Below are 22,222 nucleotides of genomic sequence, written 5' to 3'. Positions count from 1 at the left end.
CTCAGAAGACATCCAGGCTATCCCTGGGAGAATTTCCAGGCTGTAAGTTCCAACAAATGGAAGCAGAGAACATCCCTGTTGTCCGCCTTCACTTTTGTAACATTCCCTTTGTATATTTCTTTACCACTCTGGGGGAGTGGAGAGGGAGGTATCAGAAGTTCCTTTTCAGCAATGAGCCAGAAACTGAAAAACAAGGAGGGGATCGGATACCCCTAGGCGAATGACAAAACATGGCATTGTATGTGTACAGGGGGGCAGGATCATCCCAATCCCCATCAGAGAGGGCTCATCACAGCCAGAGAGGGCTCCCTCTCTGAGGTGATGGACATCGAGATATAGATGGGCATGTTCTCTGCATGGTGTGCTATGTACAATGACCCGTGAGCGCTGGGGGACACGGATTCCCCTCCACAGTCCTCTTACGTGGTGTGAAAATGGGATAAGGCAGGCGTATGACTTTCCATACATGCATGTATGATAAAGAGACTCTCTCCTCACTGCAAAGGAGCCAAGTCTGCTTCAATGAGGGCTAATATCCTTGGCATGCTTGCTGTGCTACGTGGAGCCACCTTCTCTGTCTCAGTTGGTGTCAAAAATGAGAAATAAATGGGAGGCCACCAGCTATGCAAAGTGGGGTTTGGCCACTCCAAGGCCTCATGTTCTGTAGTTCATCCCAAAGCTGGGAAGTCAGCTGGCCGAGGAAGAGAAGGGGATCTACAATGGAGGGAAGAAAGCAATGCAGACACTGTGGCTGGATGGCAAAGGCTTTCCTTCGGTGTATCCAGAAGGACCCGTCAGAGTCTCCATTGGTCTGTCCCTCGTGTGTCTGCCTGGCCACAACCGGCGGCGGTGACAGCGCCCAGATGTCACACCACGGTGCTGACCGAGGGGTCGGAGAGGTTGAGCTGCCCAGTGATGTCAGTGGGATGATACTGCTGCAAGAGACAAACAGACAGACAAAGAGGGCAAAGGGTTAGGCAGGGCTGGGCCTGGTCACCCAGCTCAGTTGAGATGCATGCCCCTATGGGAGATCGCTCAGGGATGATGCAATGGCTGCAGGGGCGATCAAAGCTTCCGCTGCCAGCCAGGAATCTCTGCAGCTCACCTCTGGTGAGAGCACTTTCTGCATCACCTGGTTGCGTTTGTCTCTGTTCCGGGGTGGAACCTCAAAAGAAACTGGCGATACAAAGTGTGCAAGCCAGCTCATGGGGTTGCTTATTTTTAAGAGGCCTAGCTGGGGCTAAACAAGGAAGGTCCCCACACACACCACCCCATAACTTCCTTCCCTTTGCAGCACATTTTTCCCCCCACTCCTAGTTCCAGAGACCTGGAATTTGGATTTAGTGGCAGATGAATAAAGAAATGCACAACTCAGTTTGTTTGGTTTGTGATAAACTGAAAAGACAGTTGTTAAGGTGAAAATGCCGACATAAGTCATGTGTTAGAGACAAGGCCTGTAACTGAATCTCTGCTGTCCCTGCTGGAGGGGTTGGTGCTAGCCCCTTGGGAAAGACCAATTGGTTTACGACTGGAAACAAAGCCAGCTTATTTCATCATCCTTCTCTCTGCTGAGAAACTCCTTGACGGAGTGACACTCATCCCTAAGCCCACTCCTTTCCCTAAACGTTTGAAACCCAAGAGAATTGGCGTGTCAATATTCTCCCCCCCCCCCGAAAAAAAATTCCGATCTATTAGAGTTGAACAAAGTTGCAAACAACTTTGACTCTGCCCCATAGTGATTTTACAGATAAGATTGCTGAGTACTGCTTTTGGTGCCCTGCGGTTAAAGGCAGTTAAGGGTGCGTTCAAATTTGCAGATCAATGAGAAGTGCTGCAGCATTTCTGATCTTCACAGGGCAGACAAGGGAACAGTATCCTTCAGCCCTTGTTGGCATTTACCAATCTGTCTGACTATCAAGGACCAGCATGTGAGAGATCACAAGCTGAAGAAGGCTATTCCAAGTGAAGCCAATATCTTCATGGACTCTCAATTTAATTTGCTCTTTCTGCCCTCCTTATGATTTCTTGCTATGTGGCAGAGTTTAAGGTTGTTCCGGTGCCTTTAAGCGCACTGCCTGGAGTTTGGATCTGTTTGCCCGTGGCTTGCACCTTCCCAAGCTTCCTGCCATGACAGCAGAGATACGCATCATCTCTCAGGGATTCCCCGGAGGACAGGGAGGGTTATATGATAACAGTGGTGGCCCCTTCCCACATTGCAGTGGAGAGCCAGTCCCCTCATATGATGCTCCAGTGGCCATCAAAACCAGTGACCAGTGGCAGCCCTGGAGATACTTCCATAAGTGGGCTTTTTATTTCTATAAATATATATATTTGGATACTCAAAAAAGGGGGGGGTTTCAAATCAAACTCTCCCCCACCCACAGACCTCCAGGTCCCCTCCCCATGGTCCGCAGGGCCTGCCGCTCTCCCCTTCCCTCCTTTTTTGCTGTCCCTGCCTCAGCCCTTTTACTCTCTGGACATTGTAAACCCCCCATAATACAGGACTTTGGATACAGGACAAAAGCGAATGAACATTCAGGACAAGAGCCCACCCTGTGCTGAGCAGCTCCTGAAGCCGGGGATTCTCTACAGGGCTTATCTGCAGCTCACGGATTCTGGGCGTGGTGACATCGCGGGGCTGTCTGTAGGGAGCAGGCGCATCAAAGGGATTGTCTATTACAGAGGCATCGGCTGCAGTTCCAGAGTTAAAGGCAAAATCGTGTTTTGCAAAGAAAGCAGGAATCTACCCTTGTCACTGTGCCCAAAAGAACGCCATCCTGCCCGCCCAACGAACCTGTGGAATTTGCCCTGGAGAAGACTAAGCAACCCTTTAACATGTTATTTCCCCCCACACACGAACATTTCACTCAAACAGGAGTTTAGCCTGTCTAACCTTTTGGGATCCCAAGATGGCTGTACCATATCCTACAACTGGACCTATTTCATAGATCTGGTGTTTGTTTTCTTGCCAGCTGATTTGGTTACTGGTCTGCACTGAATTTCACCGAATGATACAATCCTATGCCTTGCTAGATCAGACCTATGTTTCCAAGATGGGCCAGCCAGGTGCCACTGGAAGCTCAAAAGCAGGCTGTGAAGACGAGGGGCATCCCTTGCTACCTCTCACCCCACTTCTTGTGTTCATAGGTAATCTGTGTGTCAGCAGGACAGTTTCGTTTAGCTCTCCTGGCCAATGCTCCCTCCAAGCTGTGGAGTCATGTGAGCAGAAATTCTACTTTGCGAGCTACTGGCATTAAAGTTGTGAGCGAGCGATTTGGCTGCTGCATACATTAGTTTGCTCTGGAGCCCTCCTTCCTGAGCTAAGGCAAAAATGTGTGAGCCGGAGGCTAAAAAGTTGTGAGCTAGCTCACACTAACTCAGCTTAGAGGGAACACTGCTCCTGGCTAATAGCCATTGATAGGCCTATCCTATCAGGGCTTTTTAAAAAAAAGCTAACTAAAGCCCAAAGCTGACTCTGATCTTTGCACAGATAAAAGTGACACTGAAGTTCCTAGGCATGTGAGGGCCTGATCTGGCTTGGGACCACAGCACAGGAGAAAAGGGGACTCAGCTTACATTACCTCGAGGCGAAACTGCCGGGGGGGGGGGGGGTGCTATTTGCTCAGCTGTGAAGCTCCATATGCATCCCACAGTGGAACAAATAAGCCACCTCCCTGGCCATTTAAGCTCAGGAAAACAGAGTGGGAAGGAAGGCTGATGTCATTCTTCCTCATCCCTTGTTGCAATCCCAGGCCAAACTGGGCCCTAGCATTGTGGCACACTAGGGAACTTTGGTTCCCTGATGTCACATTTGGCTGTGCAAACATCAGAGCAGAGTCAGGGAAACCCCAGCCCAACTTGTGCCAGATGGGCCTACATTAGCAGCTATGAATGATATCTTATGGTGCTGAAACTTACAAGTTAATTGTGCATTTTAAAAAGATATCTGTCCTAAACCTTCCTCAAATAATTTTCATCTGATGACTCCTAGTTCTTCTAGTCTGAGGACAATTTCTCTTTGTGCACAGTTCAGAATAGTGATGCATACCACCAACTTTAGTGACTTGTCTGGTATAAGATTAGCTGTTCTATTTTAAAACAACCCTTCAGAAATTTGTCCTGAAAAGTATTTAGTAGCTAGTTTTGATTGCAACACTGAAAAATATTCATGTATGTAGAAGTAAAAAGGAATGATCCTGGATTAGCATAAAAATGGACACTTTTTACCTGGCTGCGCAACATGGCCCACCATGCTGAACTGGCCTAACAGACACAAATGGCAGCTCCATGTAGGCCCAAGTCACTTGCCTAAGACTCTAACAGCAGGGATAGTCAAATACATGATAGGCCATATGTAGTTGGCAATGGCTGAGCTGTGTTTGGTTTGGCAGGTCATAAACTGGTCAAGCCTCAATGAGCTGTGTCCGTTGCCTCATAGTACTAACTTGTTACCCTGCAAACAGCATTTGCCTAGCTGTGTTTAAGCAGGACAAAGTTCCATTATCGAAATACATTTACTTTGCAGCCTTCCTATACATTCTCTCCTGCATAATGTCAGATAACTCTGTTAGTTTTTTATCTGGCAAATGCTGGAGGGTGTGGGGTATGCTGTAGTTTGATGCAGTGGTTTTGAGCAAAATTCCTACCACTCTCTCGTGACTACAAATCCCAGAGTTCTGTTGGGGAAGCCATGACAGTCAATTAGGTTCGGAACTATTTTAAATGTGAAGAGTAGTTAAATGAGGTCAGCCATTTTAATATCTGACTGATTCTGAGGGGAAAGTTTCCTCTGAAGAAGATTTTTCGTGCCTGTTTTTGTTGCAGCAGGAAACTCACAGTGGCAAAGGCCCTCAGGTTAAAAAAAAACTGTCAAAATGACCATAATCTCTTATTTGCTGCTTCTCAGTAAAGGTGGTTCTCCCTTTCATGATTTCCCTCATAAGTTTTTCTTCCTGTTTGCTTTCAGCAATATGTGTCTAAGCATTTGGGATGCAAAACCCAGCGGCAATAGCTATTTTTATTAAGGGCGGGCTTTGGTTATCCCCTCAGAAAATGTTAAGCAGGGACAGAAATGTTAATAGACAGTTCTAAGGGGACATTTCCTCCCTCCCTCCCCCCAATCAGAAAGATGGCAATTCCAGTTTTGGACAGAGGAACTTAGTTATGGAGAGCAGAAAATGATATTTAATGACAAATGAAAAAATGCCTTCAGTAATAATGGCTGTTAGAATCAACATCATCTTTCACGGTTCAGTCTGTGGTGACAAAGGTGCTGTCAGTCAAGATAGCTGATCACTCTTGTCTGCATTTAGACTCCACTATGTTTCTCTTTCTTGCCTTAGAGCACAGGTGTCGATGTTGGTAAACGTTTGTGGGGGGTATTAATTGAATGTGGCAACCATCTTAAGGCATAATGTCTCATTCGTATATTTATAAGGAAGGAACACGAGGGAAAACTTTCTCTGAGGACTATTTCAATACTAGTTTCTGATATACTGAGCATTTATGTACCTCTTTTCCTTAATGTCAAAGAACGTCACATATTTTAGCTTGGTAATTGCTTACAAGACACTATGAGATAGCCTAGTAATCTAATCTCCATACTGCAGAGGAAGACCAAGGCTGTGATAAAATGAGTTTCCTAAGGACATGCATAGAACAATCCTAATGAGGCTTATTCCCTAGTAAATGTGCTTAGGATTGCAGTCCAAACTGAATTAATGACTGAAGAAAACTTTTAATTGTACCTTTCCAGAGTAAAATTTGAGCCACGAATTTCTGGCTCACACTTAGTCACTATAGGACATGTAAGATTGGCCTGAAAATCGTTCATAAACAGGGATAGTTTCCTCCCGGATCACCCCGGAGTGGTGCTCCGGCAGAAACAAGCCCAGGCCCCGCCCCCCTGGGGGGAATTAAATGCCCGTCTTCCCCGCCCAATCTTCTTCAAGTGCCCCTCAAGGGCACGTGGAGAAGATCGTGCAGGGAACCCAAGCATGCCTGCCTGCCTTCCCTACCTTCTGCAGCCAGCCCGCTGTGGCAGGCTGGTTGGAGAAGGAAGAGGAGGTGGGGAGACATGCCCTCAGGCCCGTAGCCAGGATTTTTTGTCAGGGGGCATTTAAATTTCTTAGGGGGCACTGGCTAATCAAATTAAAGGAATGTCCATCTCCTTCCCCACACCTGCCATGGCTTGGGGGTCCTTGGCTGGTTGGGAAGTCAGGGGGCCTTGCCAGTAAGTCAGGGGGCCCAGCCCAGAGATGCCCCACTGTAGCTACGGGCCTGCATGCCCTCCTTTCCCCCTGAGCCTCTCCGCTTTTGCGGAGAGACTTGGGGGGGGAATTAAATGCCCTGGGTTCCCTGCCCGATCTTCTCCAAGTGCCCCACAACCGCAGGGCACTTGGAGAAGATCGAGCAGGGAACCCAGACATGTCTGCCCACCTGGCAGTATTTCTGGCTCACACTTAGTCACTATAGCACATGTAAGGTTGGCCTGAAAATCGTTCATAAACATTTCTTTATTTGCTCCTGAAATTCTGTCATGGGTCTCTAGTTATACAGACTGATATATGTGGAGAGTCTAGCTGGTTAAATTGTCAACAATAAGGATAGATTTGCATCACTGGCCTCAGACATCTGTTTTGCTTTATAGGGCTGTGATTTCTTTCTAGGGGGAATTGTAAAAATGGATGCTCTGTAAGGGAATTTAGCAAAAAATTGTTGGTCAGAAGCTTATCAAGTACTGATCTGATAACATGACAAAAAAAGTAGTAAGGGGGTAGTAAGAATGCTAAGTAGAACTTCACTGTTACACTCCTAACAGTAGCCTCCATGAAGGTATATGCAGCAGAAAGCTTTTCCACTTAACTGAGAACCAAATTTACATGTGATATTGGAGATCCGTGACTGGATTTCCTGACATTTAGAAGGTGAGGAAGGACCCAATTTGGATTGGGGCCACAATACTAGGCAAGTGGGAAGACCAATCCTTTCTCTCTTGCCTGTTTTTTTTTTAATCAAAACCTCTCAGTTTGCAATTAGAATAGAGATTCCCTACTTCTTTTCTCTGTTGGAATAAATTGCAAACTGAGGGCGGAAAAATTATCAGGAAAACAGTGAGACTCTGCCAGATCACACACCAGTTTAAATTAGGACTCCTTGTGGCGTTTTAGCAACAAAATACATTGGGAAATGTTGACTGCACCTATTCAATGCAACATGTAACTTGACCCTGAGGATTCACAAATGTTACAGACTCTGCATGAGATTCCTTGCAGTGGTGAAAGGGGTAGGTACAGAGAACCTAAGGTTTAATGGTAGTACTATAGTCCTATCAGAAGGTATCACTGTAAAACATTTCGTGAATATTTTACACCACATGTTCAAAATATTGTTATGGAAAATTAGAGAATTGTTTAATTCTAAAACAAGAGGTGTCTAAGCTAAGGCCTACGTGGCCCTCTGCCTGTAAAGAAGACCTCTTGTAGAATTTTGATTGTGGGGATCAGCTGCCATTACCCAGAGGTGAGGGAAAAGTCTCTCTGTACATGTTCAAAGGTAAACCTCTTACATATTATGTAATATTAGTTGCTTTAAAAGAGGCATGGCCATACATAGGAAGGGATGGCATGAAATTAGGATGTGGCTAAAGAGGAGGAGTGGGCCTGTAAGACTAGCAGTACTTGTAAGAGATTGTCCACAACTTACAATCTCGGCTTTCCAGCCACAGTTGTGTACTTTTAACTCCCATTGTTTTTTTTGTTGGAAGTGCTTGCTTATACTTCTCCTACTGGAATCTATAGAACTTGAACATGCTTAGCATTGACTGGATTGTGGCCAAACTGGGAATCATATCATATCAGGTATTCTAGTTAGATATTCACTGTTTATCCACTTTGGCCATATGTACTGCAGCTGTGCTAGATATTGACCTACCAGCCCTGCGTGCAGTTACATTGCTAGCATGTGCTTAGTTCAGAATTCTGGAAATGGTGCTTTTTGGGGTGCAGCAAAAACATGCACATTTTCAAACATGAAAATTGTGGGTTTGTTTTGTTTTGTTGCTGTTTTTTAGGTAAAGGTTCCCTCGCTCGAAAGCCAGTTGAATCCGACTCTAGGGTTGCGGTGCTCATTTCCGTTTCAAAACCAAAGAGCCAGCGCTGTCCGAAGACATTTCCGTGGTCATGTGGCCAGCATGACTAAACACCAAGGCACACGGAACGCTGTTACCTTCCCACCGGAGTGGTACCTATTTATCTTGCTTTCTTGCAATTTCTTGCTTTCGAACTGCTAGGTTGGCAGGAGCTAGAACTAGAGATGGGAGCTCACGCCATCATGTGGCAACTCGGGTCTCGAACTGCTGAACTACTGACCTTCCACTGCCTCCAGTTCACCGTCTTAACACACACACACACACACACACACACACACACACACACACACACCCTGACAGAGGCATGCTACCATTAGCCCTTGTGGAAACAATTTTTTTCTTCAGTAGCAGGCTAGAATATTATGAAGCTGTTACTAATTTAAAGAGAAATAAATGCATCAGTGGCAAAAGCTTATGTCATCCTTTGCAGAATCTCATTTTTCAGTAAGTGAGGCAGAAGTCTAAGTAACAGACCTGCAGTTATCTCTTTCTTTATATATGTCACTAGCATTCACTTACCCTGGAGCTAGCTGACTTGATTATAGGCAGGGCTGTGTGTACGGCATGGGAGCACAGAAAAAGCATAGGCTGTGGTATTTGGCATGGAATCCAGCTTCCTGAGAACCTCAGCTAAGCAAGGATCTAGCTCTGCTGGTTAATAAAATATACATGAATGTGTGGGCAACATTGCTAAAGTCTGGAAAGCCAAACAACTGGCTTTATAAGATACTCAGTTTTCAGGGGTAGAACTTGAGAGCCCTTCCTCATAACTAATGACAGAAATTATGCCAAATTAGGAAAATTCAGGCAAACGTGCTTAATTCAAGTTTTCTTGGGGTGGAATGATGACCTCTTCTAACAAAGAGTGTATATAACCACATTTTTGAGGCATTGTTTTCTCTCCTTGATGTGATGAGTCTGTTGTTGTATAGACTAAAAGAAGAAAGAGAATCCCAGATGGATGGCTGTTGTTCACAGGCACTGAAAGGTGGAAACTGATTGAGGACCCTAGCCAGGCCTTCTCAAGGCTCCGGGTCAATCCTAGCACCACACTACAATACTGAGATTCGCTTTAATTAAGACCAGCCAAATGATACAAAAGTGTGCGAGCTTTTGAGTTCACCAGAACATTAAATAAGTAAAAAATAATAAAAAGAGGTGCTGATGAGATGAGGTCTCTTCTTTTGAAATTTAATTTTTGTGTGTGCTTGTGGCTACAGTCACACAAACTAAATAATCCACTTTCAATGCACTTTCAAACTGGATTTTGCCAGTTCACACAGTGCAATCCAGTCGGAAAGTGCACTGAAATTGGATTGAAAGTGGATTATTTAGTGTGTGTGACTGCAGCCTGTGTGTGATTTTGGTTGGTCCTAATGAAAGGGATTACACAGATTATGTTTGTGTTTTTGGATTTTGCTTTCAGACCAATGAGGCTGCAAACAACCTCTGTGACTTAAATAGTCATATTATCCCTGGGAAACTATAGTACTGTTATGGGAGAGGCTAGGAATCTCTACTACTGAATTTTTCACCATGCACCAAACAATGTTTCCCAGGGTTATTTGGAAGCAGTTAATAGAGGCCCCGGTCACACTGCAGAAAAAGCCCGGGGGGAAGTGCGGCTTTTTAGAGCCGCAGCAAAAGAGAAGCGCGGCAGCGGGATCAGACAGATCCCCCGAGCATATGCTCCCCAGTGTGATCAGATGCGAGGGGGAAGCCAGGGACAGAAGAGCGAGGCGAGTCAGCTGCGCATGTGTGCGCCTCTGCAGTTCAGCAGGGGACCTCGCATGCTGCGGGAGACGAGTGCGTCGGTGATCACACGGCCGCCCGTGCTGCGGATTTTCCAGTAGGTTGTAGTGTTTTGCAGGGGTTTTTTTACTCCGCATCTTCGGCCGGAAGGGACAGGTTGGGGGCGGGGGCGCGACGCTTGCCAGCTGTTGGCATCTGATCATGCCGGTTTAATCCACCCTCAATCCATCTGTTCCGTGGGGCAATTCCTCCTGTGTGACCGGGGCCAGAGTTAACCAATCATATAAATCTGTAGTGTAGATATGGCCTTAGAAATTACCATCAGTCATCTGGCCAGCCTTTCAGCAACTGGCCTCTGCAACCCAGACCACAGTTAATGCTATTGGTAGAAAGTGAGTCCTCTGTAGAGATCGGTCTGCAATGCAGTTTTCTTTGGTAGCTTGTATAGGTGAGCCAGCCAAACCGTATGTGGGGCAGGGAAAGTATAACAAAACCAAGTGTCATTAGATAATTTGATTTGCAGCAAAATAATTATTATCCGATGAGTGGTTCACTTAAGAACAACAGACAAAGCTGCAGATCATCTGAGATGTGGACACCAGAAATAGCCTTTTTTGACTACCATCTTGATCTGACAGGGATTCAGTTTGGGGAACTCCACTGCTAAGTGGTGGTAGTCTTTCAGCTTTCACTAAGAGCTAGTTCAGTGCATGAAGGACATATACAACATTAAGCTGCATCTAGTCAAGAGAATCAAATGATCTGTGATCAGATCTCCAGATGTCTTTAATTGTATTGAAAGACAGATGTTTTGAGAATTTAGAATGAAGCTGTGAAGCTGGGGGTGGGGTTTGACCCTGGTTAGAACCCCCCAACCTCTTATTAGCCATAGTATGACGTCAGACACTTTAAAGATTCTGTGTAGAATAGTGATCAATCATGTGGAAGCCTGTGGGCCAAATCCAGTTTCCTAAAAGATGCTGATTGGTTCTTCAGTTGCCAGTTTAGGGATAAAAGAGGCATGAAGAAATGGTACCTGGTAGGCAGGCTAGTTGAGAGGGAGAAGGCTGAGACAATGACCCACCAACCTTCTCAAAGTGGCCCCACAGGGTGGCAGGCCAATCTGTACCAACTGTGTGCCCAGCTTCAAGAAGAGGAGAATATTCTTGACCATGAGGTAGACAGAGTGCCAGTAGGGAATCTATCTCATAATCAGCATGAAACATTTCAGTTTTCCTAGGAAGTTTTCCCAAACTTTCATAGCTGTGCAGGACAATTTTCCCGACCCCTGTCCCCATCCAAAGCCACTGGCTAGACAAAGGAGCAATGGACTGGCTCTAAAAAGAGCTCAGACTTTTTTGGTACTTGGAACACCTGTCTTGGCATTAAATTGGGTTCACTTTTCTCTTACTAGAAAGCCACAGTCCAGATAATGCATACGGTTTGGGGCATGTCTTCAGATGTGACTGTCCAGTCCCTCTGATTGCTGGAGGTTCCAAAAGAAAGAGGAATTGTGTGGAAATCATGCCCTCTGACCAGAAAAGCCCTTTCCCTAGTCCCAGTTCTGTGGTGGCTGATTGTGATTACTTGATGAGAGAAATGTTCTCTGCCTGTTTTCAGAAATAGTCTCAACATTCTTATGTTTATGTTGCACAGCTGATCCCCCCCACTACACCTAAACTACTTGTACAGGTATTGGGGCACACAGTTTGACACTCCCAGCTGTACCCCTGGGCAGGGGGATGGTGTTCTCTTGCCACCCATGCACTTGTGTTTCTAATACCGTCCTGATCAACCCTAATCCAGGGCCAAACAATCAAAAAAGACCCCTCCCTCTAAAGAAAATGGAAAGTGTAAAAAAAAAATAATTTAAAGCTCGCAGCAGGAAGCAGTTTTGTGAGCCAACTTCTTGTGCTGCATAGCGCAAAACATAAATTATGTTTCCTGCTTTCCAAACGTTTTAACGTGCAAAGGGGCATCCATCAGAATTCATGCAAACAGGGAGGTGCCCCAACCTTGATTGAGTTGTGCGTGCAACCCCCCTCCCCTCCATCAGAGGGGGACGTTTGAAAGCAAGAAGCTTGTAGCAAGCAGGAGTTTCGACACCACCTCTTGCCTCGCGGGAGACATTTTGTGCCAAAACGGAATAGTGCTTTAGTTTCGAATCATGTTGGCTTTCTTTTTTCTTTTTGGCTTGGCTTCATTTTGTTTTTCTTTTAAAAACATTTTTGCTTTTCAAAACTCCTCCTCTCCAAATCATCGTTGTCTCACCCTCCACTGCTCTGATTGTAAATGTCGTAAGCAGAGACAGATGTCAGTTGAGCATAGAGACCAGATTCTGAAGGTTCTGACCTGTCACTTAAACTTTTTCAATCACAAACAAAAATCACAGGTAGAGAATGTGATAAACGTATGACCCAGAGTGAGGTGAGACAGTGCCCAAATTAAACTGGGGCAGAATTGGGGGGTGGGGTGGGAGGAATTGGGGGGAAAGGGGGTCAAGTGACTACTTTAGTCATACAATGACAAACAGGTACAAGAACACTCAAAAACAGGAAAAAATACATCTGTTTTTCTTTTTTTTCTTTTTTAAAAAAGAGGTCAACACCAGTAAGGTGAGGAAAATGTAAACCATATCTCCAAATAAAATGAAGTCATCCAGTCCAAAAAACAAAACAAAACAAAAAAAGAATCGAGAACAAGAAACTCACTGCAGTAATCTCCAAACTCTTCACAGGACACTACAAAGCAATCAAGACCTTCCTTGCCCTCCAGGACTTTGGAATCTTTCGAGGGACACGGGAATGACTGACTGACTGACCGACTGACTGACTGACCGACTCTTGACGGACATGAGGCTATGGTAGGTTACACTGGCAGCTTCGGGATGGGTGTGTGGTTGTTGATGGGATGACAGAAGAGAAAGAGAGAGCAAGAGAGAGAGAGAGAAAGAGAGAGGGCATAATTGGTCTTCTTCCTCTTACCGTGTCTTTGGAGGACCTACGTCTCTTGAAGCTGGAGGCCAGGGTAGAGGTGAAGGACCTAAAAGTGGCTTTCTTTTTAGGGTCTGGTTCTGCTCTACCACTTTTTCTATCCTAAAATGAATATGTATATAAGCGATTAGATCTCTAGTGGGTGGTTGGGACCTCTACACCTAGATGAACACTGCCCCACGTCACGATCCTTGGTTTTACTCTGCTTTTTTCTTTTCCTTTCTTAAATTGTGGTCAAGCCAATGACTGAGATGTTTTATGGCTGTCAGTCCCAAACATACAGGGCCCTGAAACTTAGCTCTGGTCTTACACAAGGGTTGACATGTTCTCTATGGTCTAAATGGAATGGCTTTGAGATTTGAAGGAAACAAACCCCTTGAGGGACGGGAGGGGACAAGCGGCTGCATTTCTGCTGGGTTTAAAGTTCAGAGGCCTTGGGAGCTAGCTAACTTGGCTTCCCCATGAGAACCATACATGATTCCATGGCTCAAACCAATGGCCTCTTTAGTCCCTAAGAGGATTAACCCCTTCCTGCCAAAGCTGATCTGACTAGAGAGAGAGGTGAGACACTTTTCACCTACCACTAAATAAAAATGCTCGGGGCCTTTTCTGAAGGTGAATCCTACGGCCACAAGAGAGAGAGAGGACTGCATTGAAAGAGAAGGTCATTGTATGTTAAAAAAAAGGTATTCCAAAAATTTCAATGACGCTTGGCGCAAAGCTGAACTGGTTTTTCCAAAGTAAAAACAAAAAAAACAAAAACAAAATTTGAAATTAAAATCTCTTAAACAAGGGAAATAAAAGGAAAAAAGCAAAGCGTTAAGGCTTTGGATGATGTTAGGGATGGCAGGAACTCAAAGAAACGGAACTCAAAAGAAAATAGCCATCGGTGGTAAGCTGTCAGACCTGGTCAACACATGGGGCCTTCTCGTTTCCATGTTGGGGAGGGGAACCCAGCCAATCACAGCAAGACAACTCTTCTTGTGGCGTATCTTGTTTTTTAACCTCTTTGTGAGTGGAGAGGGTGTAACCAAGTCTGGCTGCACCAGCACATGGTGGGGGTGACCAAAAATGTATCCCACTGGTGCACGAAGCATGCGCGGGGGATACATTTCCTCCTCCTTTTCAGTTTCCTCAATTTTTTTTTTGCGCGCATGCATAGAAAAAAAAAGAAAAGATAGCAAGAGAATGGGATGGGATGACTTTTTTTGGGTGCCTTTCCATGGCATTGCTGAAAATAGCCACGGCAAAACTGTGATTTCCCCCAGGAAACAAAAAACCCCTTTTTAGATATATATATATATATAGATATATTTGTTTTTTGTTTTTTTTTCTTGAACAAAGAAATCTTTCCACTTGCCTACCTTCTAGCAATGTACCAGATACTAGTGGTCTGAGGGATCCTCCTGTGAAAAAGTCTTACATTGTCAAACGGATCTCTTTAGCGTATTTCTGTTTATATAACCCACGGGTTGGCATGCTTGGCTGACAGCCCCAAAGATTCTTTTCCCCCAATGACCCAGGGCAGGATTTTTTCTAGAAAGTTGGCAAGTGAAAAATGGCAGTGACTAATGTGCTCTGATTCCCTGTGGACTTAACCCCTTCAGTGCTGCTGACTGGGCCAGAAAGGGGGGGGGCAGGGTAAGAGAAAGAAGGGGAGGGAGAATAGGAAATAGTGCATAGCTTGTGGTCTTCCTAACAGATAGGCCTATATACCAGCTCATCTTTCTTTCTCACTCTGGGCATCAATGGCCTGATTCTGCTTCCATGGCCCATGGGTTTTGCTATTTAACAACTCCCTTGGGAAGGTATCTGGCCCTGTCATTTTTGCATCCACTGTATAATGAGCTTTGACATGCTATATAATAAAGGTAATTGCTCTTGACCGCTTAGTTTGTGCAAAACTGTCAAGGGCTCTATCTGACAGGTCCTGGTGATTAAATTCTGGCCTTTTAATCATTGGCCAGAATTTCTGTGCTATAATCCTCGATGGGGTGGTCCAGGTGGGACTGCATTTTCTCAGCAGGGTGAGAAGGGCACTCTGCATGTACTCAGGGGTACCCCAAAATCTGTACTATTAGGATTTAAGAGTTTTGTGGCTGAGACTTGGCAGCGAAAAGAGGCCTGGAGCTAATATCTTGCTACAGGACACAGGAAGAGGCCATCCGAACACTAGCTCTGCTGACCAGCTAAGGTCCCTCAGGATCCCAAGGGATAGGCATAGGGATGCATTAATTATATGCAGCTGGTGGTACCCCTTTGTAGTCTCAATTCTGCAACTGAACATGCCCAGACTAAACAACAGCTGGCATGTAACAGCAGTCAGCCTTTCACTCAAAATCTGTTTCAAGTGCTTCTGCTTGCAATCCCTTCCTCCAGCAACAGGCAGTGCTAAACGTGTAGCACTTAATGGAGCAGCTGCCTTGGGTTCAGCACGCTCCATCATCTTCTAATCTGGGAAAGCATGGAACCTTTTAGGATGGTTTCCGCTGGGTGCATATTGGGATGGCAGTTGCTATGCTAAAGGTCATTTTGCCAGATTATCAGAAAGGGAGCTGGAGCAAGGCAGGGTAGCCAAAGGGGTTCCTTCTGCCAAGTGTAGCCAAATATCAGATTTACAATGCAATGGCTTTCCAAAGGACCAGAAGCTTGAACTGGCCAAAAAAAGAGGGAAAAAAGAGCCACCTCTGGAAGAGCAGCAGTTGGCCAAGTGCAAGGTGTGGAGATGGGGGAGAAAAGGGGGAGTCAGGCTAAGTGGGGCCTAGCTTAGCAGTACAGCAGATTCAAGGATGCACAACTCACCTTCCAAGTGCTGCATGGGGTTGCATGCTAATGCTTAGCAGAGCATCGGGCTCCAGGTCACCTGTCAGTGGTATACCTGCAAGAAGGAGCTGGGGCTGGGCTGGGCTGGGCTGGGCATGGGGCTGTGGGGAGTCTTTCCCTGTGCTATTCCCACATAGCACTGTAGTCACTGGTTGGGTGAAGTGATGGGAAACACAAAAAAACCGCACCTGTTTTGGAGGTTTGCTCTAAAAACGGTCTGTCCTACCTGCAGGTTTTTCCGCCACACATTAACGGCTGCAAACGCCAGTTGCATCTGCTTCCTCCGTGCGTCTTTATGCCTTTTGTAAGCTATTTCTATGAATATTAAAAATATCCCGGCCACAATACCTCCAGCCACCAGCATGAATACACCTGAAAGAAGCAGGAAAGTTAACCCCCAGGAGAGAGGAAGACACAGCCCTGCAATACCCTCCCTCCTTCCCCATCTTCCCCTTGGCCCAGCAAGGGAGGAGAGAGAAATGGTGGATTAATTACAAGTGGGGGCAGTCCTGAAAGCCCTGTCATTGCAGTCTACCTTTTTCTGTCCTGGTGAAAGCTCTGAAGAATTGGTTTTGGTACAGTTTAGTTATGAACCGGGACAAAACTGACTGTGGATGATGCCTATCGGCCGGTAATGATAACCTCAACAAGAAGACACCTCTTCCTCCCAAATTCCTGGAGCAGAATTTAATAACAGCAAGGCCTTCCACTGGACCAGTTTACACTTTGTGTTGGTCTGGAATGAATTGCTTCTCACACTTCAACTTGTATCAGTGCTATAGTAATGGCACAGTATATGATGGAGCCAATCATTTTTAAAAATCTCCCTGCATACAGAAAATCAGTATGTTAGGGAAAGACTTCTCACTGACTTGCTCATTTTCCATCTCCAGTTAATTTTTTTCATACGGGAGTGTTCACACGTGCAAGTCTTCCTCCTCAACCTGAAGTAAATACTCCACAAATAGTTTTAACACACGATGACTGGTTTTTAGATTCAAACTACTTTGAGCTACAAACAGATGGGCCTTGCGCATCTTCCCAGTAATATGTAGCTGACAAAACATTGTGATGTGACATTGTGATAATATTTCCCACCCCCGCAGCAGCAACCAAAGAAATGCAACAGGAGATGGGGATACACTGGTGTTTTTTCCCCCAGCTACATATTACTGCAGAGATGGGGGGAGGGATGGACTGGAAGTGCTTGTGTTCTGCTCACAAGGTGTATTTAGACAGGTTCCCATAAAGAGAAGGGTGTGGGACATGTGGAGGGAGTAAAAAGTCCCTTAACATCCTTCTGGTGCCCCATGGAAACACCCTCTTTGAAAGTTCAGGGAAGGTCAGAGGGAGATGAGGGGATCAGAAGATGGGTGAGAAGGGAACAAACCTGCCATGTTCTCAAAGGTGAGAGTTGCTGGAGCATTACTTCGGGAATCACACTCCTGATACCTCACCCAAGTCTTGTCAAGCTCTTCCATGAAGCCGTTCTCATGGAGGCTGGAGACATAAGAAGAGTATAGAACAGTCACTGGGGTAGGTTTTCCAGCAGAGGCAAGAACTGGTGATGATGTAGGGGAGGGGTGTATTGATTTGGTATACGTATTGTATTGCCTAGTCCAGGTTTCCCAAACGTCTTGTAGCCACACAAGGCAAGGCACAATTATTATTCTAGGATATAAAGTTTAAGGTATGCTTCAGTTCTGCACTGAAAAAGTTTTACCTTTTTGACAGAATCATTACCTGCTCTGAGAGGAGTGCTATCCCATGACTTCCTGCATAAGTCACTGATCTGGGCATATCTCGCCAATGAAAGGAGGTGAGCCTAAAGCAATTACTTGTGCAGAGACTAAACGGGCTGTCTCCTCTAGAAGTAAGTGATTCTGCTGTGTCTCTAGACTCTACACCTCTCTTGGCTCTTGGGCCTCTTAAAGCTAGAAATGTATCAGAAATCCTTCTGCCTCCCCCCTCACAACATACTGATCTCCCCATGCAGGCTACATAGGATTCAGCATTCCCACTTGGAGATGGTACAGACTTGAGGATGGCCAAGGAGACGTTCTGCTTCCAAGGGCTGTCCTTGCGCATCCCGATGCCGAAGCCAGAGCGGAAGAATAACTCCCCTGTTGTCACCAGGTCACACTTCTGTGATGCTTCAAATTCTAGCACAGCTGAATCCCAGATGAATGCATGGAGCTTGCTGCGGGAGAGGGTAATTATCAAGTTAATTTATGCAAGATGAGCTTACTGAGTCACAGCAAAATCTTTTGTCATGAACGTTTGTTTATATATTTGATTTTTTAAAAAATATCTACATGTTTCAGTAAGCACCTCTCCCCCAGGCACCCTCTGAAGCTGGTGGAAAGAACATTACTGTGCCTTATAGCTGGACTACTGTAATGTGGTCTGTGTGGGGCTGCCTTTAAAGGTGTCTTTGCAATTTCATCGTGTGGAGAATACAGTAGCTGGGCATCTTGCATACATTATCTAATTTTGCAACAGCTGCAAAGGGTGCTAGTTTATTTTGGGACTGAATTCAAGGTTCTAGTTTGAACCTTTAAAGACAAGCTTGGGACTCACAGACTTGAAGGAATCTTTCTCTCTTTCTCTCAGCCCAACAGTTGCTATTAGGGGTCCCCTCTTTCAGGAGGTTTGTTGTTCCATAAAGGATGGCTTACCAGAGCAGGTATATAAAGCAGCTTATTTGATTCATTTCTGATTATTATTTTTGTGGTTTGCCATGTTACTTTCAGGCAAACAGATTTCTGTAGCTGACATGTGTTTTAGTGTGATATTGTTTTATTGTATTTTATTGTGGTACTTAAATGATAATTGGAAGCTGCTTCAAATGTAGTTAGACACAGCATGGAGATTAAAACATAAAGTAGGTTCAGGACAGACAAAAGAAAGTACTTTAAACAATGCATAATTATTTTCCCAAACCTATAGTCACTGGGTGGAGTGACAGCTACTAGCTTAGATTACTTCAAGTGGAGATTAGACAAATTTATAAAGGAAGAAGAAGAAGAAGAAGAGTTGGATTTATACCCTGCCCTTCATTTGGAGTCTCAGAGCGGCTTACAATCTCCTTCCCTTCCTTTCCCCACAACAGACACCCTGTGAGGTAGGTGGAGCTGAGAGAGCTCTGAGAGAGCTGCTCTTGAGAGAACTGTGACTGGCTCAAAGTCACCCAGCTGGCTGCATGTGGAGGAGTGGGGAATCAATCCCGGTTCTCCAGATTAGAGTCCACCACTCTTAACCACTACACCAAACTGGGTTTAGTGCAAGAGCATGTGCTTTGGATGCAGCTCCCTGGTATTTGAATTAAAATATCTCAGTAGCATGTGCTGGGAAAGATCATTCTTGGCTTGAATCCCTAAAGAGCTACTGGAAGTCAAATCAGGCATCACTGAGATGGAAGAACTAATTATATAACAGCAGGTTCATACACACATACATATATTATAGTGCACATGCATTATGTACAGAAGACCTCAGGTTCATCTCCAGTTAAAGGACGCAGCAAGCAGCACGTGTTGGGGAAGGACGTTTCTCTGCCTACTAGGGCCCCAGAGAGCCCCTGCCAGTGAAGTAGAGAAAATACTGAACTAGCTGGACCAGTGGTATAAGGCAGCTTCATATGTTTATAAGTAAATGGTGATTGATTTGGCTCAATTTGTTCCCCAAATCTCTGGCCCCATTACTTACTTATCCCTGACGGCCTGGATGGCTTCTGCAGCACTCTCATAGTTGTGTTTCTCCATGTGGCGGTACATGGTGCTTAGCTCCACCTGACGGCGGAAGTAAATGTCCACCGAACTTTGCTTCACCGTAGCATATATGAACTTATCCGAGGGGTTTCGCAACTGGAAAAGAGTAAAATGGGACTTACAAATGTTGGGAGCTTCAGTAAGGAAAGAAGCAAAAACTTAAGGAATTCATCTTGAATGGATATGATTCTTGAATTACTTGTTTTTCTTATTTTTTTTAACCAATTATGGATTCTGTTGCATTTAGGTTATCAAAAGATAGTATAAACAACTCAGGTTCATGAATTCAAATTTAGTTCCATTGCTCTTAATCAGAATTTGTCTGCTCTACAAACCTATATACTGTATACCAGTTTAACCATCATGGCTCCTACCCCCCACTTCAAACACTGGCAATTATAGTTTGGAGAAGATACTATGTTTGAGATCCTTAGGCAAGCCACACAGAATAATTGTTCCCATGGTTCCTCGGAGTGAAGGAATGGCAATTGAACAGGAACTGTACAGTAGCTAAACCCTAAAGATTTCGGATTTTTTAAAAACGTCCCTCCATTCAAAGTCTAAGATCGATGCTTAAAAGCCTCAGAAGCTTGGTTTGAATTTACCAGGTTTGGTTTTGGTTTTTTTAAAGATTCTGAGTGGGTGGCTCCATTTCATTTTAGCAGTTTGTGTTTTTGATGAACAGTACAACTTTGGAATAGCCCTGTATAATGGATATTTGGCCTTGGCTAAAGAGATCTAAATGTTGATTCCTCACATTCACTGTATAACACTTAAAGTTAAATTGAGTTTATGCAAGGTGTTCAGGACTCGGATCCTACCTTGTCTAGTAGTGCCTTTCACACACTCATCAGCTACAACTTTTATATAACAGAAGAGTCCACTCTAGAAATTTGTTTCTGGTTAAATTGATTTATACATTCCATAGCCAAGTCCTAGAACTGACAGTTTCTGAGGCTATGTTCCAATTGGGACTTGAATGTAAGTGCTCTTGCCTGCCATATACCATGAACACAAGAAGAAGAACAGGATTGCTCCAAGCCCTTACATTTCCTGTTACTCCTGTAATATACAATGCGCTGCTTCCTACACAAATGAACTCCCATGCCTACTAAAATCCCAACTAGCATTGCTATTACCCTGGGATCATTAATGCCCGTGATTCGTTCCTCAGGTCTGTCCAACACCAGGAAGGCAGCCAGGTTGGCAGTATACGAGGCCACAATAATCATAGCAAATCCAGCCCACACCATTCCAAGGATTCGAGCGGAGAAACTCCGGGGAGCACCTGATAGGGAAAGGATAAGAGGGAATCATGAAGCACAGGAGATCTTTAAACAGCCTACATTGGGCTTATTTAAAACTTCTGATCAGGCCCATATTTATGGCAGAAGGATAGCTAGGACATTTAGGAGCCAGACTCATTTTTCACCTGTTGGAGTATTGTATTTTAGAAGAAGAAGAAGAGATTGGATTTATCCCCCGCCCTTCACTACCCAAAGGTGTCTCAGAGCGGCTTACAAACTCCTTTCCCTTCCCCTCCCCACAACAGACACCCTGTAAGGTAGGTGGGGCTGAGAGAGCTCTTGACAGAAACTGCTCTTTTTCGAGAACAGCTCTTATCAGAACTACGGCTTGCCCAAGGTCATCCAGCCAGGTGCAAGTGGAGGAGTAGGGAATCAAACCCGGTTCTCCCAGATTAGAGTCTGCACACTTAACCACTACACCAAACTGACCCAATTTTATAATTATTACTACCACAAAACCTAACCTCTTAAATTTTGTAATGTTATTAAATCTATTATAAAAGTATTGCAGTATATTCATAAATATAAGGGTAAAATCCCCACAGCAAAAAGCTAACCTCTAATCTAACTCCTTCATTCCATCATCTAATTGAATACTGGAATCAGAATAGAAAGCAACTAGCTAAGAAATGAATTTATCCACTACCAATGAATGGCGTAAAAATCAGTTAACAAATAACCAAGCAATGACAAGAACTTTATTCACATTTATTTTTATGTCATACCACAAAACATTCTGAGAGGAAATCATAATCAAGCTTTGGATTGGATCCAGCTAGTTTTTTCTCTCAATCCCAGCCAATTCCCCATCGTATCACAAATCCATGTGGCTTTTGCCCATGTAGGTCCCATAGGGTTGTGAACTCTAGACTGAGAAATTCCTGGAGATTTGGGCGTGGAGCCTGGGGAGGGCTGGGTTTGGGGTGGGGAGGGACTTCAGCAGGGTATAATGCCATACAGTCCACCCTGGACAGCAGCCATTTTCTCCAGGGAAACTGATATCCATAGTTTGGAGGTCAGATGTAATTCCAGGAGATTTCCAGGCTCCACCTGGAAGTTGCCAACCCTACATGATTCCAAACATAGGCTTTAGGGTGGTCAGAGGGGATTCCTCCTTCCTTTTTCACCAGTGGAAAACTGGTTAGAGATCCAACCCTTTGTACTTCCGCAGAGAACTACTGAGAGCCAGTACAGTAAGATCACTGCTGAAAACACTAGGCATCACAATAACATTTCTAGGTCTAGGTGTTATGGCAACCTGGTGCCCAGGATTTGTCAAGCCCTAAGCTAAGTGTACAGTGGGGTAGGGGTGGGGTAAAGAATCATGTCAGTACAAAACAGCCTGAATACAAATAGTTTAATACATTCAAATTAAATTAAAATGGATGAAAGTTGGCAGCGATCCATAAACAATGGAATAATTTAGTA

General features: G+C 44.8%; 1 protein-coding gene across 4 annotated transcripts in view; it reads right to left on the bottom strand.

Annotated features, from left to right (window-relative positions):
* Positions 1-340: 340 nt before the first annotated feature.
* The window catches only part of GRIN1 (glutamate receptor, ionotropic, N-methyl D-aspartate 1), a 65,321-nt gene continuing 43,439 nt past the window's right edge, over positions 341-22,222 (bottom strand). For 2 of the 4 annotated variants that reach the window (XM_015416784.1, XM_015416786.1), the window contains 7 exons: positions 20,627-20,775; positions 19,426-19,583; positions 17,756-17,917; positions 17,108-17,217; positions 15,944-16,089; positions 12,886-12,996; positions 341-935 (listed from right to left, as the gene is read on the bottom strand). In XM_015416784.1, the coding sequence (XP_015272270.1) occupies positions 867-935; positions 12,886-12,996; positions 15,944-16,089; positions 17,108-17,217; positions 17,756-17,917; positions 19,426-19,583; positions 20,627-20,775 (905 nt within the window). In that variant the 3' untranslated portion in view covers positions 341-866. The remainder of the gene's footprint in view (positions 936-12,885; positions 12,997-15,943; positions 16,090-17,107; positions 17,218-17,755; positions 17,918-19,425; positions 19,584-20,626; positions 20,776-22,222) is intronic. The other 2 variants (XM_015416787.1, XM_015416788.1) reach the window with 1 other exon arrangement.

This window comes from Gekko japonicus, unplaced genomic scaffold (assembly GCF_001447785.1).
Source record: "Gekko japonicus isolate JY-2015 unplaced genomic scaffold, Gekko_japonicus_V1.1 scaffold140, whole genome shotgun sequence".
Lineage (NCBI taxonomy): Eukaryota > Metazoa > Chordata > Lepidosauria > Squamata > Gekkonidae > Gekko > Gekko japonicus.
This window is presented reverse-complemented; position numbering and strand designations above follow the sequence as displayed.